General features: G+C 35.6%; 1 protein-coding gene across 2 annotated transcripts in view; it reads left to right on the top strand.

Moving 5' to 3' along the window:
* ASPM (assembly factor for spindle microtubules) overlaps positions 1-18063 on the top strand; it is a 71413-nt gene that overhangs the window by 33889 nt on the left and 19461 nt on the right. The window contains exons 17-18 of one of the 2 annotated variants that reach the window (XM_077902336.1): positions 2633-2827; positions 12144-14519. In XM_077902336.1, the coding sequence (XP_077758462.1) occupies positions 2633-2827; positions 12144-14519 (2571 nt within the window). Of the gene's footprint in view, positions 1-2632; positions 2828-12143; positions 16899-18063 lie in introns of both variants that reach the window. The other variant, XM_077902335.1, reaches the window with a different exon arrangement.

Here is an 18063-nt window from a genome sequence, read left to right as displayed (position 1 = left end):
TGAGCCAAAGGCAGACTCTCAACCACTGAGCCACTCAAGCTTCTCAAATCTTCAGAAATTTTTTAACTTGCAAAACTAAAATTATGCTCCTTAAATAACTCTCCACTTCCTCTTCCCCCTAGCCCTGGTAACCACCATTGTACTTTCTATAAATTTTACTATTTTAGATACCTCATATAAGTGAAATCATGCAATATTTGTCCTTTTATGACTGAATTATTTCATTTAGCTTACATCCTCAAGGTGCATCCATGTAGCATGTGGAAGAATTTCCTTCATTTTTAAGGCTGTATAATATTCTGTTGTATGCATAGATCACATTTAGTTTATCCATTCATCTTTTGGTTATTCCCACCCATGGGTTCATGTGAATAATGCTGCTATGATTATGTGTGTACCTCTTTGAGACCTTGCTTTCAGTTCTTTTGAATATATATCCAGAAGTGGGATTACTGGATCTATGGTAGTTTCATTTTTAAAAGTTTTTAAGAAACTGCCATACTATTTTCCATATTGGTCACTATGCATTGCATTTTACAGTCTCATCAGTGATGCACGAGGTATTCCTGCCAATACTCCTTAACCTTAATGAGATACCTCATTGTGGTTTTGATTTGCATTTCTCTGACAATTAGCATTGTTGAAGATCTGTTCATTTGTGTGTCATTTGTATGTCATCTTTGGAGAAATAGCTTTTCCATTTTTAGATCAGGTTATTTGATTGTTTTGTTGTTGAATTATAGGAGTTCTTTATACATTCTAGATAGGAGTCCCTTATTAGATATATGATTTACAAATTTTGTTTTTCATTCTATAGATTAAGTTTTCCCTCTGTTGATTCTGTCCTTTGCTGAACACATTTTTTAAAAATGTTGTTGTTATCCCACTTGTCTATTTGCTTTCTTTCGTTGCTTGTGCTTTTGGTGTTATCCAATAAATCATTGCTAAATATGAAGTTTTTCTCTATTTTCTATAAGTAGTTTTATAGTTTTGGGTCTGACATTTAGAACTTTAATCCATTTGAAATTTATGTATATGGTATAAGAAAAGGGCCTAACTTCTTTATTTTGTATGTGGATATCTACTTTTTCCAGCATCTTTTATTATAGAGACTCTTCTCATTGAAAGTTCTTGGCAACCTTGCCAACGATCTTTTATCCACAAAATGAGAGGTATTTCTGGGCTCTCTCTTCTATGCCATTGGTCTGTATGCCTGTCTTTATGCTAGTACCACACTGATTATTGTACCTTTGAAATATGTTTTGAAATTGTGGATGGAGGGAGTGGTTTTAATTTGGATATCTGTAGCCTTAAAGGCCATAATGCTTCATAGGGGCACTGACAGTGATGTTCAATGGCTTAATCAACTTGGGCATAATTTCTCAGCCCAGTTTTAGAATTGTCTAGTCTTTTTTCACTTAGAAGTGATCTAATATATGACTCACCATTTTGTAGTATTTGTTTCAATCTCTTAACTACATTTTTCCTTAGAGTGGCTGTGTGATCCCTTCCATAGTTGAATATGTTCCCATACTGTGCAGTTTTCATTCACAGATAACAACAACTGATTAGAACTAATAATTAGCATCGATAGCTAATGTCTGTGTAGAACCCATCCTTGATGGTGAGCTGTCCCAGATAGCTACATAAAGGGTATCAAACATGCTTTAAAATTGTTCTTTCCACCAGAAGGAATAACTTATATTCTAGTGTCCAGTTCAGATAACTAAAACTATAAATCCTACCTTGGAGAGTATGACAAAGTGATTGCCCAGTTCAAATACTGCCTACCCTACCAGTGAACTGACAGTCTACTTGACTTCTCTCAGTTTCCCCATAGTCATAAAAGTGGTACCTGTTCATCTGTTCTTATGGTTGTGTAAGATTTAGATGAATCATTCATAAAGTGTTTAGAATGATGCCTGATGCCTAGTAAGTATTTAACCTATGTTGTTTTTCCTAGTAATTCATTATTAGAAGTGACAGACATGGAGATGGGTAGAGTACTAGCCTATAGTTTTCCCAGGGCAGGTAGCTCCTGTTCGGTCAGCAGTCTCCATGCCACTTCTCATAACCCAATATTCTGTTGTCTTTCTTGAGTGTCTGTGCCTTAAAACCATAATGTATTCTATGCTAAGAGGAAATATTTTATTGCTTCTCCCTTTTTGTTCATTCCTTTGTTTAAATTATAACAAAGTAATGCTACCTTATATTGTAAGGCATTTTGTTTATTTTAGGGTCTCCTTTTTTCTTTTTTATTTCCCTGTATGGTCCACCCCTTTTTTCAAAATCAGGCATGAATTCTCTGGGCCATAATCTGAGAAATATACCATATTTAAATTGCCTTTATATTGATTATTAAGGACCTGTGATATATCAAACATGTCTGTGATCTTTTATTTTAGGATTATATTTCCTAGGAATTTTTCTTTAATCATATAAATATGTATGCATGTCCACCAGCAGACCTTTTAACATTCCTAGAAGTATCTATACTCCAAAGATGAGCATATCTTAAGTCTCGGGGTTGTTTTCTTTTCAGGATCAACTTGATTAATATTTAATAGATGACTTTCTTACAAACTTAAGTAACTAAGCCTTGTTTTATATTTGCTTTTTTTTTTTCTTTAAGGAGCAAGACAAAGCTGCAAGAATTATTCAATCAGCTATAATCAATTTCTTAACAAAACGGCGATTAAAAAAGGAGATCAGTGCAGCATTGGCCATTCAGAAATATTGGCGAAGATTCTTAGCACAAAGAAAATTATTAATGTTAAAAAAGGAAAAACTGGAAAAAGTTCAAAATGAATCAGCATCAATTATTCAGGTATAGTATCCTGGATTTTGAATTTAAAAAGTTTTAATATCATTTTTAAGGAAGAAAGTAAAATATAATGAAGTTTTCAATTATATATTAGAATTTCAATTTTTTTTGGTACTTGAACAAATACTTAATACCTTCCAACTACCTCCAAAACTCTATGTTCAGCATAAGACTCAAACAAATTGAAATGCTTCCTTTGCTCTGAAGTCTAATTCTTTACCTCTTCTGTCTTCTTTGTTTTATATTAGAGGTTTGTAATCTTCTGCTCCATGGTACATGCAGACATACTATACCATTTTACTTTGTATATCCACAAACTCTAAGCAAGCTCTTTGTTTAATCTTTACTATATGCCTGGAAACTTATTTGGGATAAATGTGCACATTTTCCTCTGTAGCCCACTTAGTTACATGTAACAAAATATTACCTATAATCTACCCAGAATGCCTATGTTAGTTTTCTACTTAGCAAAAAATTTTTAACGTTATCTTACTTTGCATAGTAGACGTATTCCTTCTATCTGTTTTTGATATTAGATTCCATTTTTATAACATCAGAGAGGTGTACTATTTAAATTTACCATATGTAAATGTCATTGAAACTTCACCCCATAATTTTATCTATTTTATTAATTTGAAAATTTTTGTGTCGGACTACTACTATCAGTAAGTGAAGGATTCTGATTTAATAAATTATCTTTTTTGAACCTCTTTTAATGTAAAATATTACACATAGAAAATTGCACAGAACACAAATGTAGAGCCTGATAATTTTTCACCAAGTTAATACCCATGTAACCATCACCTACGTCAAGAAATAGAATATTGTCATCTTCTCAACAGACTTCACCCTCATCCATAACCATTACTCTAATGTATGCCTTTTTTTCTGTACATCTTTAAACAGTATAATTTTGTCTTGCCTGTTTTTTGAATTTTACGTAGATAGGTTCAAACAATGTAAATTCTTTTATTCTATTCTACATTATTAAATTTGTGAGATGTATTAGTGTTGAGTGTAACTGTAGTCTAACTTTCATTCTATAATATTCTGTAATATACTTTATCTTTTCTATTGTTGATGAACATTTGGCTTCCCAGTTTTGATCTATTATAAGCAATGATCACTTCTATGAATATGCCTTTTGGTATAAAATGTACACTCTGATATTTACCTATGAGTACAATTGTTTGTTTTTGAGTATGTATATCTCCGTTTTAGTAGATATTGCCAAAAAAATTGTAAAATAGTGATAGCACACACCAGCTGTTTATGAGCATTCATGTAACTCCATGTTCAGGTAAATACTTGGAAATTGTCTTTTTAATTTTAACTATTCTGGTGGTTGTGAGGTAGTATCTTGGAGTAGTTTTAATTTGCATTTTCTTGATAATGATATTGGACATGTTTTTAAATTGGAAATCTCTTGCTAAGTGTTAGTCTTTTTTTTTTTTTTTTTTTTCATTTCAATTGTTTGCCTTCATGTGGATTTGCAAGAGATGTTGAACATTCTGGATTTTAGCCCTTTGTTGGATATGAGTGTTACAAATATCTTCATCTCAGACTGTGATTTACTGTTTTATGAAATGAAAATTGTTAATTTCTATTATGGCTAGTGGTATTTTTGTGTACCATCTAAGGACTTTTTTCTTAACCCAAGGCCTTGAAGATATTCTTCTACATTATATTTTAAAAGCTTTAATGTAATGTCTTTCACACTTAATTCCCTCCTGATTTGTGTTAGGGACCTATTTTTTTTTTTAATAGATGGATGTCCAGTTGTTTCAGTCCATTTACTGAAACAATTGTCCTTGACTCATTACTGTGCACCTTTAGCATACATCAAATTTTCTTATATCTATGCTTCTGTTTCTAGAATTTTTTTCTGTATCACTGTTCTTTTTGTTTCATCTTTGGGTCTTGTACTTTAGCTTTACATGAAATCCAGATATCTAGTAGTTAAGTCCTCCTTTTGCTTTTTAAAGAAGTTTTTAACTATTTTAATTCTTCTACATTTGCATAACATTTTGAATCTGAAGTATAAAAGTGTTGGAATTTGAAATTTAATAGGTCAGTTTAGTTAGAATTGGTATCTTTAAATACTGAACATGGTATCTGGTCCCTATTTATTTAGGTCTTGTTTAAGTATCTCCTAATAAGGTTTTATGATTTGATGCAAGAGGTCACAAGTATTTTTGTTTTTATGTATATATTTTTTAAATTTAGATTTTAAAAAATTTTAAGTGAACATAATTAAATTTTTAAGTTTTAAATTAGCACTCAGTAAAATAGTCTTTTTTGGTGTGCAACTCCATAAACTAAATACATGTACATATTTATGTAATCACTACCTCAGTCAGGTTATAGAACAGTTCCTTCACCCAGAAAACTTCTGCATGCTATTTCTTTGTGGTCATTCCTCCTGCCACACTCAGCCCCAGGAGACCATAACTCCATTTTCTGTTACCATAGTTTTGCCTTTTTGAGATTGTCACATACATGGAGCCATAGAGTATGTAACCTTTTGGGACTCACTTTTTTTCACTCAGCATAATACCTTTGAAGCTCTGCTAAGTTACATATATCAGTAGTTTGCTTTTATTGCTGAGTAGTGTGGAGGTGCCACAATTTGATGAGACATTAACCGCTTGGGAGATATCTGTGTTGTTTCCAGTTTTGAGTCATTTCATTTCTTTAAATATTTATGATCAGGATTGCTGGGTCATTTGGTAAGTATGTGTTTAACTTTATAAGATACTGGCAAACTGGGGATCCCTGGGTGGCTCAGCGGTTTAGTGCCTGCCTTTGGCCCAGGGCGTGATCCTGGAGCCCCGGGATCGAGTCCCGTGTCGGGCTCCCCGCGTGGAGCCTGCTTCTCCCTCTGCCTGCGTCTCTGCCTCTCTCTCTCCTATGTCTATCACCAATGGATAAATAAAATCTTAAAAAAAAAAAAAAAAAAAAAAAAAGATACTGGCAAACTGGTTTCTAGAGTGGCTGTACCATTTTCTTTCCCACCATAGTGCATGAGAGTTCTCATTGCTCCACATCTTCCAATGTTGTGATGTCAGTGTTTTTTAGCCATTCTGTTAGATGTGTAGTGGTATCTGATCTTGGTTTTATTTTGCATTTCCCTAATCACTGATGATGTATATGTTTTCAAGTGCTTAATTGCCTTCAGGATTATCTTCTTTGTGAAGTGTCTGTTGAAATCTTTTGCTTATTGTTGTAATCTCTTACTGAGATTTAAAGTTATTTCCATATCCTTTCCATATTCTTTGCCAGTGATTTGCAATTATTTTTTCCTAATCTATAGGCCTTTTCTAGGAAGTTTCTTCATCCCAATCTTGGTAAATGCTCTGTGTACTTAAAAAGAATGTATATTCTGTTGTTAATGGGTAGACTGTTCTGTAAATGTTAGATCTATTTGGTTGATGATGTTTAGGTCTTTTATATCTTGACTAATTTTCTCTTTGCCCTCTGAGTAAAAGAATAAACAATGTTCAGATCTCCCAACTGTAATAGGATATGTCTTTCTCCTTTCAGTTCTTTGTTTTATCATCATATATGTTGAAGCTCTGTTGTTAGGCACATGTACCCTTGAAATTGATGAGTTGGGTCTTTTATTATTAATGTAATGTTGTTTTTTATCCCTCGTAGTTTTCTTTACTCCGAAGTCTACCTTGCTTGCTGTTAGTATAACCACCCTGACTTTCACTGGACTATCAGCTGCAGGGTATATATTTTTTTTTCCTTTTGCTTGTTAATTACTTACATGATTATGTATGATGTGAAGTCTAGACAGCATTTAGTTTTTATGTTTTGAAAATCTCTGTCCTTTGATCAGTGGTTTAGGCTATTTATATTTCAAGCATTTATTGATATATGTGAATTTAGCTCTATCATTTTACTGTTTCTGAATGTTTCCATTCTTTCGTTTTTCCCTTTCTGCTTTCATGGCTTTTCAGTTCTTTGAACATTTGATAGTGTCACACTTTAGTCTGTTTTCTTTCTGACTATATCCCTTTGTACATGTTTTATTGTTGTTGTGTGTGATTGCTCTAGGAGTTACAGTGTATGTAACTTTTAATCCACTTAGAATTAATATTTTATTACTTTAAGTTGAATATAGAAAACTTACCACTATCTAAGTCCCTTTGTGTCCTGTTGCCCACTTTTATGTTTAGTTGTCTTGTCACTGAATCTACATACAATTAAAATCACATCAAGGAGTGTTACAATTTTTGCTTTCAATCATAATAAGTTTTTTAAACACATGAGAATAATCTATGCTGTTAATGCAGGCATTTATCATTTCTATTGCTTTGCTTTATTTTTTTGTATTACATTTTTTTTTTACAATTTATAAACCAACAAGGATACATTATTATTAACTAAAGTCCATAGTTTACCTTAGGCTTCACTGTTTATGTGGTGGTGTTATGTGTGTTTGATCAAAATCCTATCCTGAAAACCTCTAGACTCCACCTATTCATTCATCCCTTACTCCTCTTCACAATTCCGAGCAACCCATGATTTTTTTTATCGTCTCTGTAGTTTTGTTTTTTCCGAGAATGTCCTGTAGTTCAATTCCATCAGTATATATGCTCTTTTCAGATTGGTTTCTCTCTTAGCAATATGCATTTAAGTTGATTTTATGTCTTTTTTTGGTTTGATAACTTACATGTTTTTATTGATGAATAACATTCCATTATAGGATGTACCTCAGGACTTTTTTTTATCTATTGACCTATCAAAGGATATCTTGGTCGCTTCTGATTTGGGACAATTATGAATAAAGATGTTATAAACATCTGTGTACAGGTTTTTCTGTGGACATTGGTTTGCAGCTTCTTTGGGTATGTATCTTAGAGTGGGATTGCCTGATCATGTGATAAAACTAGGTTTATAAAAACAAAAAACAAAAGAACTAGGTTTGTGAGAAATTGTCAAACTGTCTTCCAAAGCATCTGTACCATTTTGCACTCCCACCAGCAGTGAATGAGAGTTTCTGTTGCTCCACGTCATGGCCAGCATTTGGTGTTCAGTATTTTAGATTTTAGTCGTTCTAATAGATATATATTGGCATTGCATTGTTTCAGTTTGCAATTCCCTAAAATGCTGTATGATGTTGAGCATCTTTTCAATGCTTATTTGCCATCTGTATGTCTTCTTTGGTGATATGTTTGGATCTTTTGTTCATATTTAAAATTCTTGTCCATTTTTTATTATTGAGTTTTAAGGGTTTTTATATATTTGGATTCATACCCTTTATCAGATATGTATTTGGCCAATATTTTCTCCTAGTGTATGGCTTATCTTTTTGTTCTATTAACAGTTTTTCACAGAGAAGAATTTCTTTTTTTAAAGATTTTATTTATTTATTCATGAGACACAGAGAGACAGGCAAAGAGAGAACTAGGCTCCTTGCAGGGAGCCCAGTGTGGGACTCGATCCTTGGACTCCAGGATCACGTCCTAGGCCAAAGACAGGCTCTCAACTGCTGAGCCACCCCCCAGGTATCCCCACAGAGCAGAATTTTTTAATTTTAATGATGCCTGACACCAACTTTTTTCTTTCTTGGATTATACTTTTGGCATTATATCTAAAAAGCCATTGCCAAAGTCACTTAGATGTTCTGTTGTTACTTCCTATACATTTATGATTTTACATTTTACATTTAGATCTATGATTGATTTTAGTTAATTTTTATGAAAGGTTAAGAGCCAGTGTTTAGATTCATTCTTTTTCATATGGTTGCTGCTTATTCCAGCATAATTTTTTGAAAACAAATTATCCTTTGTCTACTCAGTTGTTATCCCTTTGCCAAAGATCAATTGACTATGTTTTATGGGTATATTTCTGGGTTCCTAGTTCCATTCTAGTGATTTGTTAGTTTGCCAATACCACACTGTCTCAATTACTATCGTCTTAGAGTAAATTTTGAAGTTGGATGATGTTAGTCTTCCAGCTTTCTTCCTCTTTAATGTTTGCTGTTCTGGGTCTCCTGCCTCTCCAAATAAACCTTAGAATCAGTTTGCTGATATCCACAGGGTAATTAGGTGAGATTTTGATTGAGATTGCATTGAATTTATAGATTTAGGAAGAACTGACAGCACTGAGTCTTCTACCCATGAACATGATACATCTCTCCATTTATTTAGATCTTCTTTGATTTCTTCCATTACAGTTTTATAGTGTTCCTCCTACAGGTCCTTTGTATATTTAGATTTATTTTGAAGTATTTCTCTTTTTTTGCTACTAATGTTAATGGTGCTATATCCTACAAATTTACTGTGATTGTTTATTAGTTCCAGGAGGGTTTTTTTTTGTCATCTCTTTGGATTGTCTGCATAGATGATTGTGTCACCTGTGGACAAAGAAAGGTTTATTATTTTTGTCTCTTGTATACCTTTTATATCCTTTTCTTATTACATTAGCTGGGACTTCTAGTAGATGTTGAATAGGAGTGGTGAGGATACATCTTTGCATCATTCCAGATCTTAATGGAAGAGCATCTAGTTTCTCACTGATGAGTTTGTCATTAGTTGTAGATGTTTGACTACATGTTCTTTATCATATTGTGAAAGTTCCTCTCTATTCTTGGTTTGTTGAGATATTGCCTTTTGAATCATTTTTCTTTTTCAGCCTAGATAATTTGTATTGATCTTAAAGTATATTGATTCTTTTGTTTATCATCTGCTATTGAGCCATTCCAATGAGATTTGGTTTGTTTTTTTCTTTTAATTTTGATAATTGTGTTTTTCAGTTCTAATATTTCCATTTGGTTCTTAAACGTGTCTTTGATGTTTTTACTGATACTTTCTATCCTTCCATTAGTTTCAATATTTGGAACATTTTTACATCTGCTGTTTTAAAGTCTTCGTTGAGTAATTCCAGTGTCTCTTGGCATCGGTTGAATGTCTTTTCCTACACAGGTTGAAATTGTACCTGTATTTTTTTATGCCAAGTATTTTTTAATTATATACTGAATATTTTAAACATTATGAGAGATTTTTTGTTTGTTTAAATACTATGTGAATGTTGGTATTTTAGTTTCATGAAGTAATCTGCTTTGTTGGGCTCAGGCCACAAGTTCTTATCAGCCTTCTATGGGTATGGCTTCCACATCAACATTTCTTTTTTAAAGCATTTACAGTGATATTCGTATCAGTCACATGTGTGTATCAGCAAATGGCCAGTTTGGGATCTAGGCAGTCATGTGTTTCTTAATTCAGTACTCAAAGGCTAATCTGCTGTCAGACCCATGTGTACTCAGCTTAGTGGTAAACCTAAGAATTCATAACAAGAGGGATTGCTTTCCTGAGCTATCCCTTCTCTCCAATCCTCCTGGGACTCTCCAGGTGTTTTTAGGGCTGCCCTGTTTGGTTCTCTGGCCAGAAAGGTGGTAAACCTTTGATTACACTGGTGTGCTGTGTTCTTTCTGTGACTACCCATAGCCAAGAGCAAGCAGAGACTCTGTATCTTTAGTAAGAGAAAATACAAAATATGGCAAAGGTTATGGAGATAGGGAGAAATGAAGAATTGGAGTGATGAAAGCAATCTGCCACTCTACTTTGGTAGAGTAAAAATAATAAATACAAATAAAGTAGCACTTTATTTGGTTTAAAATCTAGGCCCAATACCAATACTTGGTACTTGCTTGATGACTTTACAAAAAGTTTTACATCATAAGTTTTCTTTTCTTTACATGAGAAAAGAATGCTAACTTATTGTGTTTTGTGAGAATTCAATAAGAAAATTATACATAATGCTCTTTAGTAAAAGCTATTTAAAGACAGCAGTGCTGCTAAAATCTCTACTGCAAGGAGAGGCAATGAACTTATCTTTCATGATCCATATCAACACTGATTAACATTTCAGTAACAGAAACTGGTAGCAGTATTCAGAATAAATGATTATCAAAATACAAAATGAGCTATCCATATTGAACCTTTAAAGGTATGAGTTTGAAGGTTTCACAAACGAACACCTAGGGGGGAAGAAAGAAAAAGAATGGCAACTACATCTCTGGACAAGTATTTGCTTTACTTTTCCCTACTTTTTAAAGGCAGCTTAATAAAATACTTTACATTTGCATCAAGCTTAAAGTTTTCTTTCTTTTTTTAAAAAAAGGAGATTTTATTTATTTATTCATGAGAGACACAGGCAGAGAGAGAAGCAGGCTTCCAGGAGCCTGATGCAGGATTCAGTCCCAGGACCCTGGGATCACAACCTGAGCCATAGGCAGATGCTCAAGCACTGAGCCACAGGCAGATGCTCAAGCACTGAGCCACCCAGGTGCTCCAATCTTACAGTTTTCAAAGTTTTCAATTTTGCTTTAATACACTTAAATGTAGTTGGACAAATGTTCTGGTTACTTACACATCTCTTCATAGTAATGTGCCTTATTTCTCCTTATTTCTCATCAGCCTGAAGAATAGGAACAAAACCACAATGGACACATAGTAAGGAATAGGCAATATCTGTTAGGAAAAACTTAGAGGGTTCCTAACTCTCTTCACCCTGGATAGGTGTGCTTGCTCAAGGCACCGTTGCATGACAATGGGTATAGTGCTATAGGAGACAGAAGTACCTAGCCCCTATACTGTTTTACTTATATGTAAGGGAAAGTAAGCTGTGATAGGGAATTCTCTCCCCACCTTTGCCCTAACAAAGGAGTTAGGGAATGTGAGTGGTATGGGAAGAAAGCAACCTTGGCTATTCAAGAGTTAACTATTTATCACTTCTCAAATCTTCAGAATTCTACTTTGTGTGTCTAATTAGGAATTACCATTCACTAATTCTTAATGAAAAAAATGACTCAGAGCTTGCTTCTCAGATTCCTGTGTTTATATTATTGGACCTGTATAGGATCCCCCACATAAACAGTTTCCAATCATTACAAGATAGCTTAGAAGCCTTGATATTAAGGGGGAAATACAAAAATCCAAAGATATATTCATAGGAAATTTATACTTAGAATCAATAGATAGCAGAATATTACTATAGCTTTATTTGGACTGTTTTCTTATATGTTATTCTAATAGAATATAAACTTGCTTCATATTTTTCCCTGGAATACAAATGCAATATAAATACCACTAGGCTTGAGACAAGGATTTCTAAATTGGCTACAGCTGTATCAACATAGAAACTAAACTACAAACAAAAGACACAAATATTATCCAAATGCGATGTTGTTTTTTTAATTTAATGTGTTTATTTTTAAACAGAATGTTAGAAAAATGAATATTTGCAGAGGTATTAAGTATAGAAGGTTCCATCTGTCTTACTTTGTGTCCTTTCTTGCCTTTTGCAGAGGTATTGGAGAAGATATTCCACCAGAAAACAGTTTCTGAAGTTGAGATACTATTCAATTATCCTGCAATCTAGGATAAGAATGATAATTGCTGTTACTTCTTACAAACGATATCTTTGGGCCACAGTTACAATTCAGAGACATTGGCGGGCTTCTTTAAGAAGAAAACATGATCAACAGAGATATAAGATGCTAAAGTCATCATGTCTCATAATCCAATCTATGTTCAGAAGATGGAAGCGACGCAAAATGCAATTACAAATAAAAGCTACAAGAGTATTGCAAAGAGCTTTTAGAGAATGGCATGTCAGGAAACGAGCTAAAGAAGAAAAATCTGCTATTGTCATACAATCATGGTATAGAATGCACAAAGAATTACGGAAATATGTTCAGATTAGATCTTGTGTTGTTATCATTCAGACAAGATTCCGGTGCCTTCAAGCTCAAAAGTTATATAAAAGAAAAAAAGAAGCTATACTGACCATTCAAAAGTACTACAAAGCGTATCTGAAAGGAAAGATGGAGCGCACCAACTATTTGCAGAAACGGGCTGCGGCCATTCGACTGCAGACTGCTTTCAGGAGGATGAAAGCTCGCAATTTATACAGACAAAGCAGAGCTGCTTGTGTTCTTCAGTCCTACTGGAGGATGAGACAAGACAGATTTCGATTTCTAAACCTTAAGAAAATTACTACCAAATTGCAGGCACAAGTAAGAAAACATCAACAATTACAGAAATATAGGAAAATAAAGAAAGCTGCCCTTGTAATTCAGATTCATTTTCGAGCTTATGTTTCAGCGAAGAAGGTTCTAGCATCTTACCAGAAAACACGTTCTGCTGTCCTTGTTCTACAGTCTGCATATAGAGGGATGCAAGCCAGGAAAAAGTTTATTCACATCCTCACATCCATTATAAAGATTCAATCATGTTACAGAGCTTATATTTCCAGAAAAAGATTTCTGAGACTAAAAAATGCTACAGTAAAGTTACAGTCAATTGTCAAGATGAGACAAACTCGGAAACGATATTTACACTGGAGAGCAGCCTCGCTATTTATCCAGCGGTGGTATCGGTCGGCAAAACTGGCTGCACTAAAGAGACACCAATATGTGCAGATGCGGGAATCCTGTATCAAACTGCAAGCTTTTGTTAGAGGTCACCTGGTTCGAAAGCAGATACGGTTGCAAAGACAAGCTGCTATTTCGCTACAGTCTTATTTCAGGATGAGAAAGAAGCGGCAGTACTACCTGGAAATTTATAAAGCAACTCTTGTCATTCAGAATTACTATCGTGCATACAAAGCACAGGTCAATCAAAGGAAGAACTTTTTGCAAGTCAAAAGAGCAGTTACTTGTTTGCAGGCAGCTTACAGAGGTTATAAAGTACGCCAGCTAATCAAACAACAATCTATAGCTGCTCTTAAAATTCAAACTGCTTTTAGAGGCTATAGGGAAAGGAAGAAATATCAATATGTGCTTCAGTCCACTATCAAGATTCAGAGATGGTACAGGACATGCAGGACTGTTCGTGATGTAAGAACACAATTTTTAAAGACCAGGGCAGCTGTAATTTCTCTCCAGTGTGCTTTTCGTGGCTGGAAAGTTCGAAAGCAGATCAGAAGGGAACGTCAAGCTGCAGTGAGGATTCAGTCTGCTTTTAGAATGGCCAAAGCCCAGAAACAGTTCAAATTGTTAAAAACAGCAGCATTAGTCATCCAGCAACATCTGAGAGCATGGACTGCAGGAAAGAGGCAACGTATGGAGTACATTGAACTCCGTGAGGCAGCACTGAGGCTTCAATCTACTTGGAAGGGAAAGAGAGTGAGAAGGCAGGTTCAAAAGCAACACAAATGTGCTGTCATCATACAGTCAAACTATAGAATGTATGTGCAACAAAAGAAGTGGAAAATCATGAAAAAAGCCGCTCGTCTGATCCAAATGTATTACAGGGCTTACAGTATTGGAAGGAAACAGCGTCAGTTGTACTTGAAAACCAAAGCGGCTGCCGTTGTTTTACAGTCAGCTTACCGAAGTATGAAAGTAAGAAAAAAAATAAAGGAGTGCAACAGAGCAGCAGTCACTATACAGTCCACATATAGAGCTTACAAAACCAAAAAAAACTACACAAACTGCAGGGCTTCGGCTATCATAATTCAAAGATGGTATCGAGGTACTAAAATTGCAAACCACCAACGTAAGGAATACCTTAATTTAAAGAAAACAGCAGTTAAAATTCAAGCTATTTATAGAGGTATTAGAGTAAGAAGGCATAACCGACACCTGCACATGGCAGCCACTGTTATTCAAGCCATGTTTAAAATGCATCAAGCAAAAATGAGATACCATAAAATGAGAACAGCAGCTATCATAATTCAGGTAAGATATAGAGCATATTGTGAAGGTAAGATTCAGCGTGCAGAGTACTTGACAATTATGAAAGCTATTACTGTTCTTCAGGCAAGTTTTAGAGGAACAAGAGTTAGACAGACCCTCAGAAAGATGCAGAGCGCAGCCACGCTTATCCAATCCTACTACAGAAGACACAGACAGCAAGCCTATTTTACTAAGTTAAAGAAGGTAACAAGAACAATACAGCAAAGGTACCGGGCAGTAAAGGAAAGAAACACACAGCTTCAAAGGTATAACAAATTAAGGCATTCTATCATACGTATTCAGGCTGGTTTTAGGGGGATGAAAGCTAGAAGACATTTAAAAAGTATGCATTTAGCCGCAACTCTTATTCAAAGGAGATTTAGAACTCTCAGAATGAGAAGAAGATTCCTGCATCTCAGGAAAACTGCTGTTTGGATTCAGAGAAAGTACCGTGCAACTGTCTGTGCAAAGCATTACTTCCAACACTTCGTCCGGATACAAAAGGCGGTCATTAAAATCCAGTCATCATACAGAGGATGGATGGTAAGGAAAAAGATGCAAGAGGTGCACAGGGCTGCCACTGCCATCCAGGCAGCTTTCAGAATGCACAGAGCAAATGTGAAGTACCAGGCCTTGAAACATGCCTCAGTTGTGATCCAGCAGCAGTTCCGAGCAAGCAGGGCTGCAAAACTACAGAGGCAGTGTTATCTCCAACAAAGACATTCTGCTCTGATCCTTCAGGCTGCGTTTAGGGGGATGAAAGCCAGGGGACATTTGAAAAACATGCATTCCTCTGCGACCCTTATTCAAAGCACGTTTAGATCTTTAGTGGTGAGGAAAAGGTTCATTTCCCTCAAAAGAGCTACTGTTTTTGTTCAGAGAAAATACCGGGCCACCATTTGTGCCAGGCATCATTTGCACCAATTCTTGAAATTAAAAAAAGCGGTCATTACAATCCAGTCATCTTACCGAAGGCTGGTGGCAAAGAAGAAGCTGCAGGAGATGCACAGGGCTGCGGTTCTCATCCAGGCCACTTACAGAATGCACAGAACATATGTTACATTTCAGACCTGGAAACATGCCTCCATTTTAATTCAGCAACATTACCGAACATACAGGGCTGCAAAATTGCAAAGAGAAAATTCTGTTCGACAGAGACGTTCTGCTTTGATCATTCAGGCTGTATATAAGGGAATGAAAGCAAGACAGCTTTTAAGGGAAAAACACAGAGCTGCTATCATAATACAAAGCACATACAGAATGTATAGGCAGTATCTTTTTTACCAAAAGATCCAGTGGGCTACAAAAGTAATACAAGAAAAATATAGAGCAAATAAAAAGAAAGCTCTTCAACACAGTGCACTCAGGAATGCAGCAGCAGCCTGTACTGAAGCAGATTTCCAGGACATGATCCTAAGGAAACCGACTCAGGAACAGCATCAGGCTGCCACTATTATTCAGAAGCATTTTAAAGCCTCTAAAGTAAGGAAGCATTATCTCCACTTGAGAGCAAATGTAATTTTTGTCCAAAGACGATACAGGGCACTAACTGCAGTGCGCACCCAGGCAGTCGTGTGTACACAGTCTTCATATAGAAGTTGTAAAGTGCAAGAGGACATGCAGCATAGGCACCTGGCTGCCACACGAATTCAGTCATTCTACCGAATGCACAGAGCCAAACTCGATTATCAAGCAAAGAAAACCGCCGTTGCTGTAATACAGAATTATTTTAGGTCCTATATCCGAGTAAAAGTGGAAAGGGAAAAATTTTTGGCAGTTCAGAAGTCTGTGCGAATTATTCAGGCTGCTTTTAGGGGCATGAAGGTTAGAGAGAGACTGAAATCCCTCTCGGAGGTGAACATGGTAGCCAGTGCTAAGCAGTCTGCCTTCTACTCTTGCAGAACCGAAGCTCAGTGTGCAGCTGTTCACGGCTCAGCACTTAGGACTCAGAAGTGGCATGGAGCTTCCCTGGTCACTTGTTCACAGGAGGCCGAGTACCCCCAGAGAGAGGCTCTAGTAGCGACTCAAAGAGCTTTCTGCGAGATGGTCACAAGGAAATTGGAAACACAGAAGTGTGCTGCCCTGCGCATTCAGTACTTCCTTCAGATGGCCGTGTGTCGGAGAAGGTTTGTCCAGCAGAAAAGAGCTGCGGTGACCCTCCAGCAGTACTTCAGGACGTGGCAAACAAGAAGGCAGTTTTTATTGTACAGGAAGGCAGCAGTGGTCTTACAAAATCACCACCGAGCCTTTTTGTCTACAAAACATCAAAGACAAGTATATTTACAAATTAGGAGCAGCATTATCATGATTCAAGCTAGAACGAGAGGATTTATACAGAAACGGAGGTTTCAGAAAATTAAAGATAGCACCATAAAAATCCAGGTACTTCTCTATTTAAGTGTAAAGCTTGCGTTCTTTCTGCAGTCGGTATTTGTTAGAATTTATAAAATTAACTTACGCAGGTCATAAAGAGTAGTACTTCATTTACATGACCATTTCAATGATCTTCCAAAACGGAACATTTGTTTGAGAGTGGGAAAGGGGCACAATAGTAATTCAGCACAGAACTTGGGATCTTCTGAACATGGTCACTCTTTGCTTGATGCATTTCAATAGATATTAATTTTGAGCACATAGTTTGATACATGGGAGTTCTCCACTGAGTAAAATTATTTTTTAAGTGAGAAATTTAAGCTAAGGTGAAGTGAGATTTGGCAAAATTTAGGCCAAATTATATAATTGTATTCCTCTACCCATGTGTTAATGAGGCACTTAAGCTATATAGATATGTACTTTATTCAGAGTATTTAGCAGTTTTGGTTTTCAAAGCATTTTTATATAATTTTTTCATTATGTTATTATTCTACATAAAAGATATATATACTCTATATAACACATAAAAATATTATATCCACACTTCTCGCACACATACATGAATCAGTGGGTGAGAAGTATAGAATATTATGTCTCCTGAAATGTGAAGGACTGAGAAAAGTTAAATAACTTCTAATGTTGCACAGAGAGAGGCAGATCCAGGAATGGAATCTAGGTACTTCAGCAATTTATTTCCCACCTGTTCATACGCTAGGCTTTGAACCTTGGTGTGATATGTTGGTACTTGTTGGTTTGCTGTTAAACTTAGATATACTGTTTTCATTGAGCAGATGTCCAGTGCTGGCAATGTGCTAAATGCTATTGTGAGTGATTGGCGTAGACAGTAAGAAATACTTAGTTGCTGTCCTTAAAGCACTTACTTGAGCAGGGAAGCACAATTATAAAACAAAAATGAGAGGTCTATGTTGCTGGGAACATAAAGAAGAGAAACCTAAGTTTGTCTCAGTGATCAGAAAAGGCTTCCCAGGACAAGCAGCATTTAGGTTGAGCTGTTAAGCCAAAGGATGAATTCAAAATAGCCCAATAAAATGTATCTAGTGTATCCCCCTGTAGGAGATAACACAGAATTTAAAAATGAGAGTGTGTGTGTGGTATAGTGTAAAAAGTAATGTGAGACCAGGTTGACAGTAGAGGGAGTGAGATTTCACAGAGC

The sequence above is a fragment of the Canis aureus genome, chromosome 6 (assembly GCF_053574225.1).
Source record: "Canis aureus isolate CA01 chromosome 6, VMU_Caureus_v.1.0, whole genome shotgun sequence".
Lineage (NCBI taxonomy): Eukaryota > Metazoa > Chordata > Mammalia > Carnivora > Canidae > Canis > Canis aureus.
This window is presented reverse-complemented; position numbering and strand designations above follow the sequence as displayed.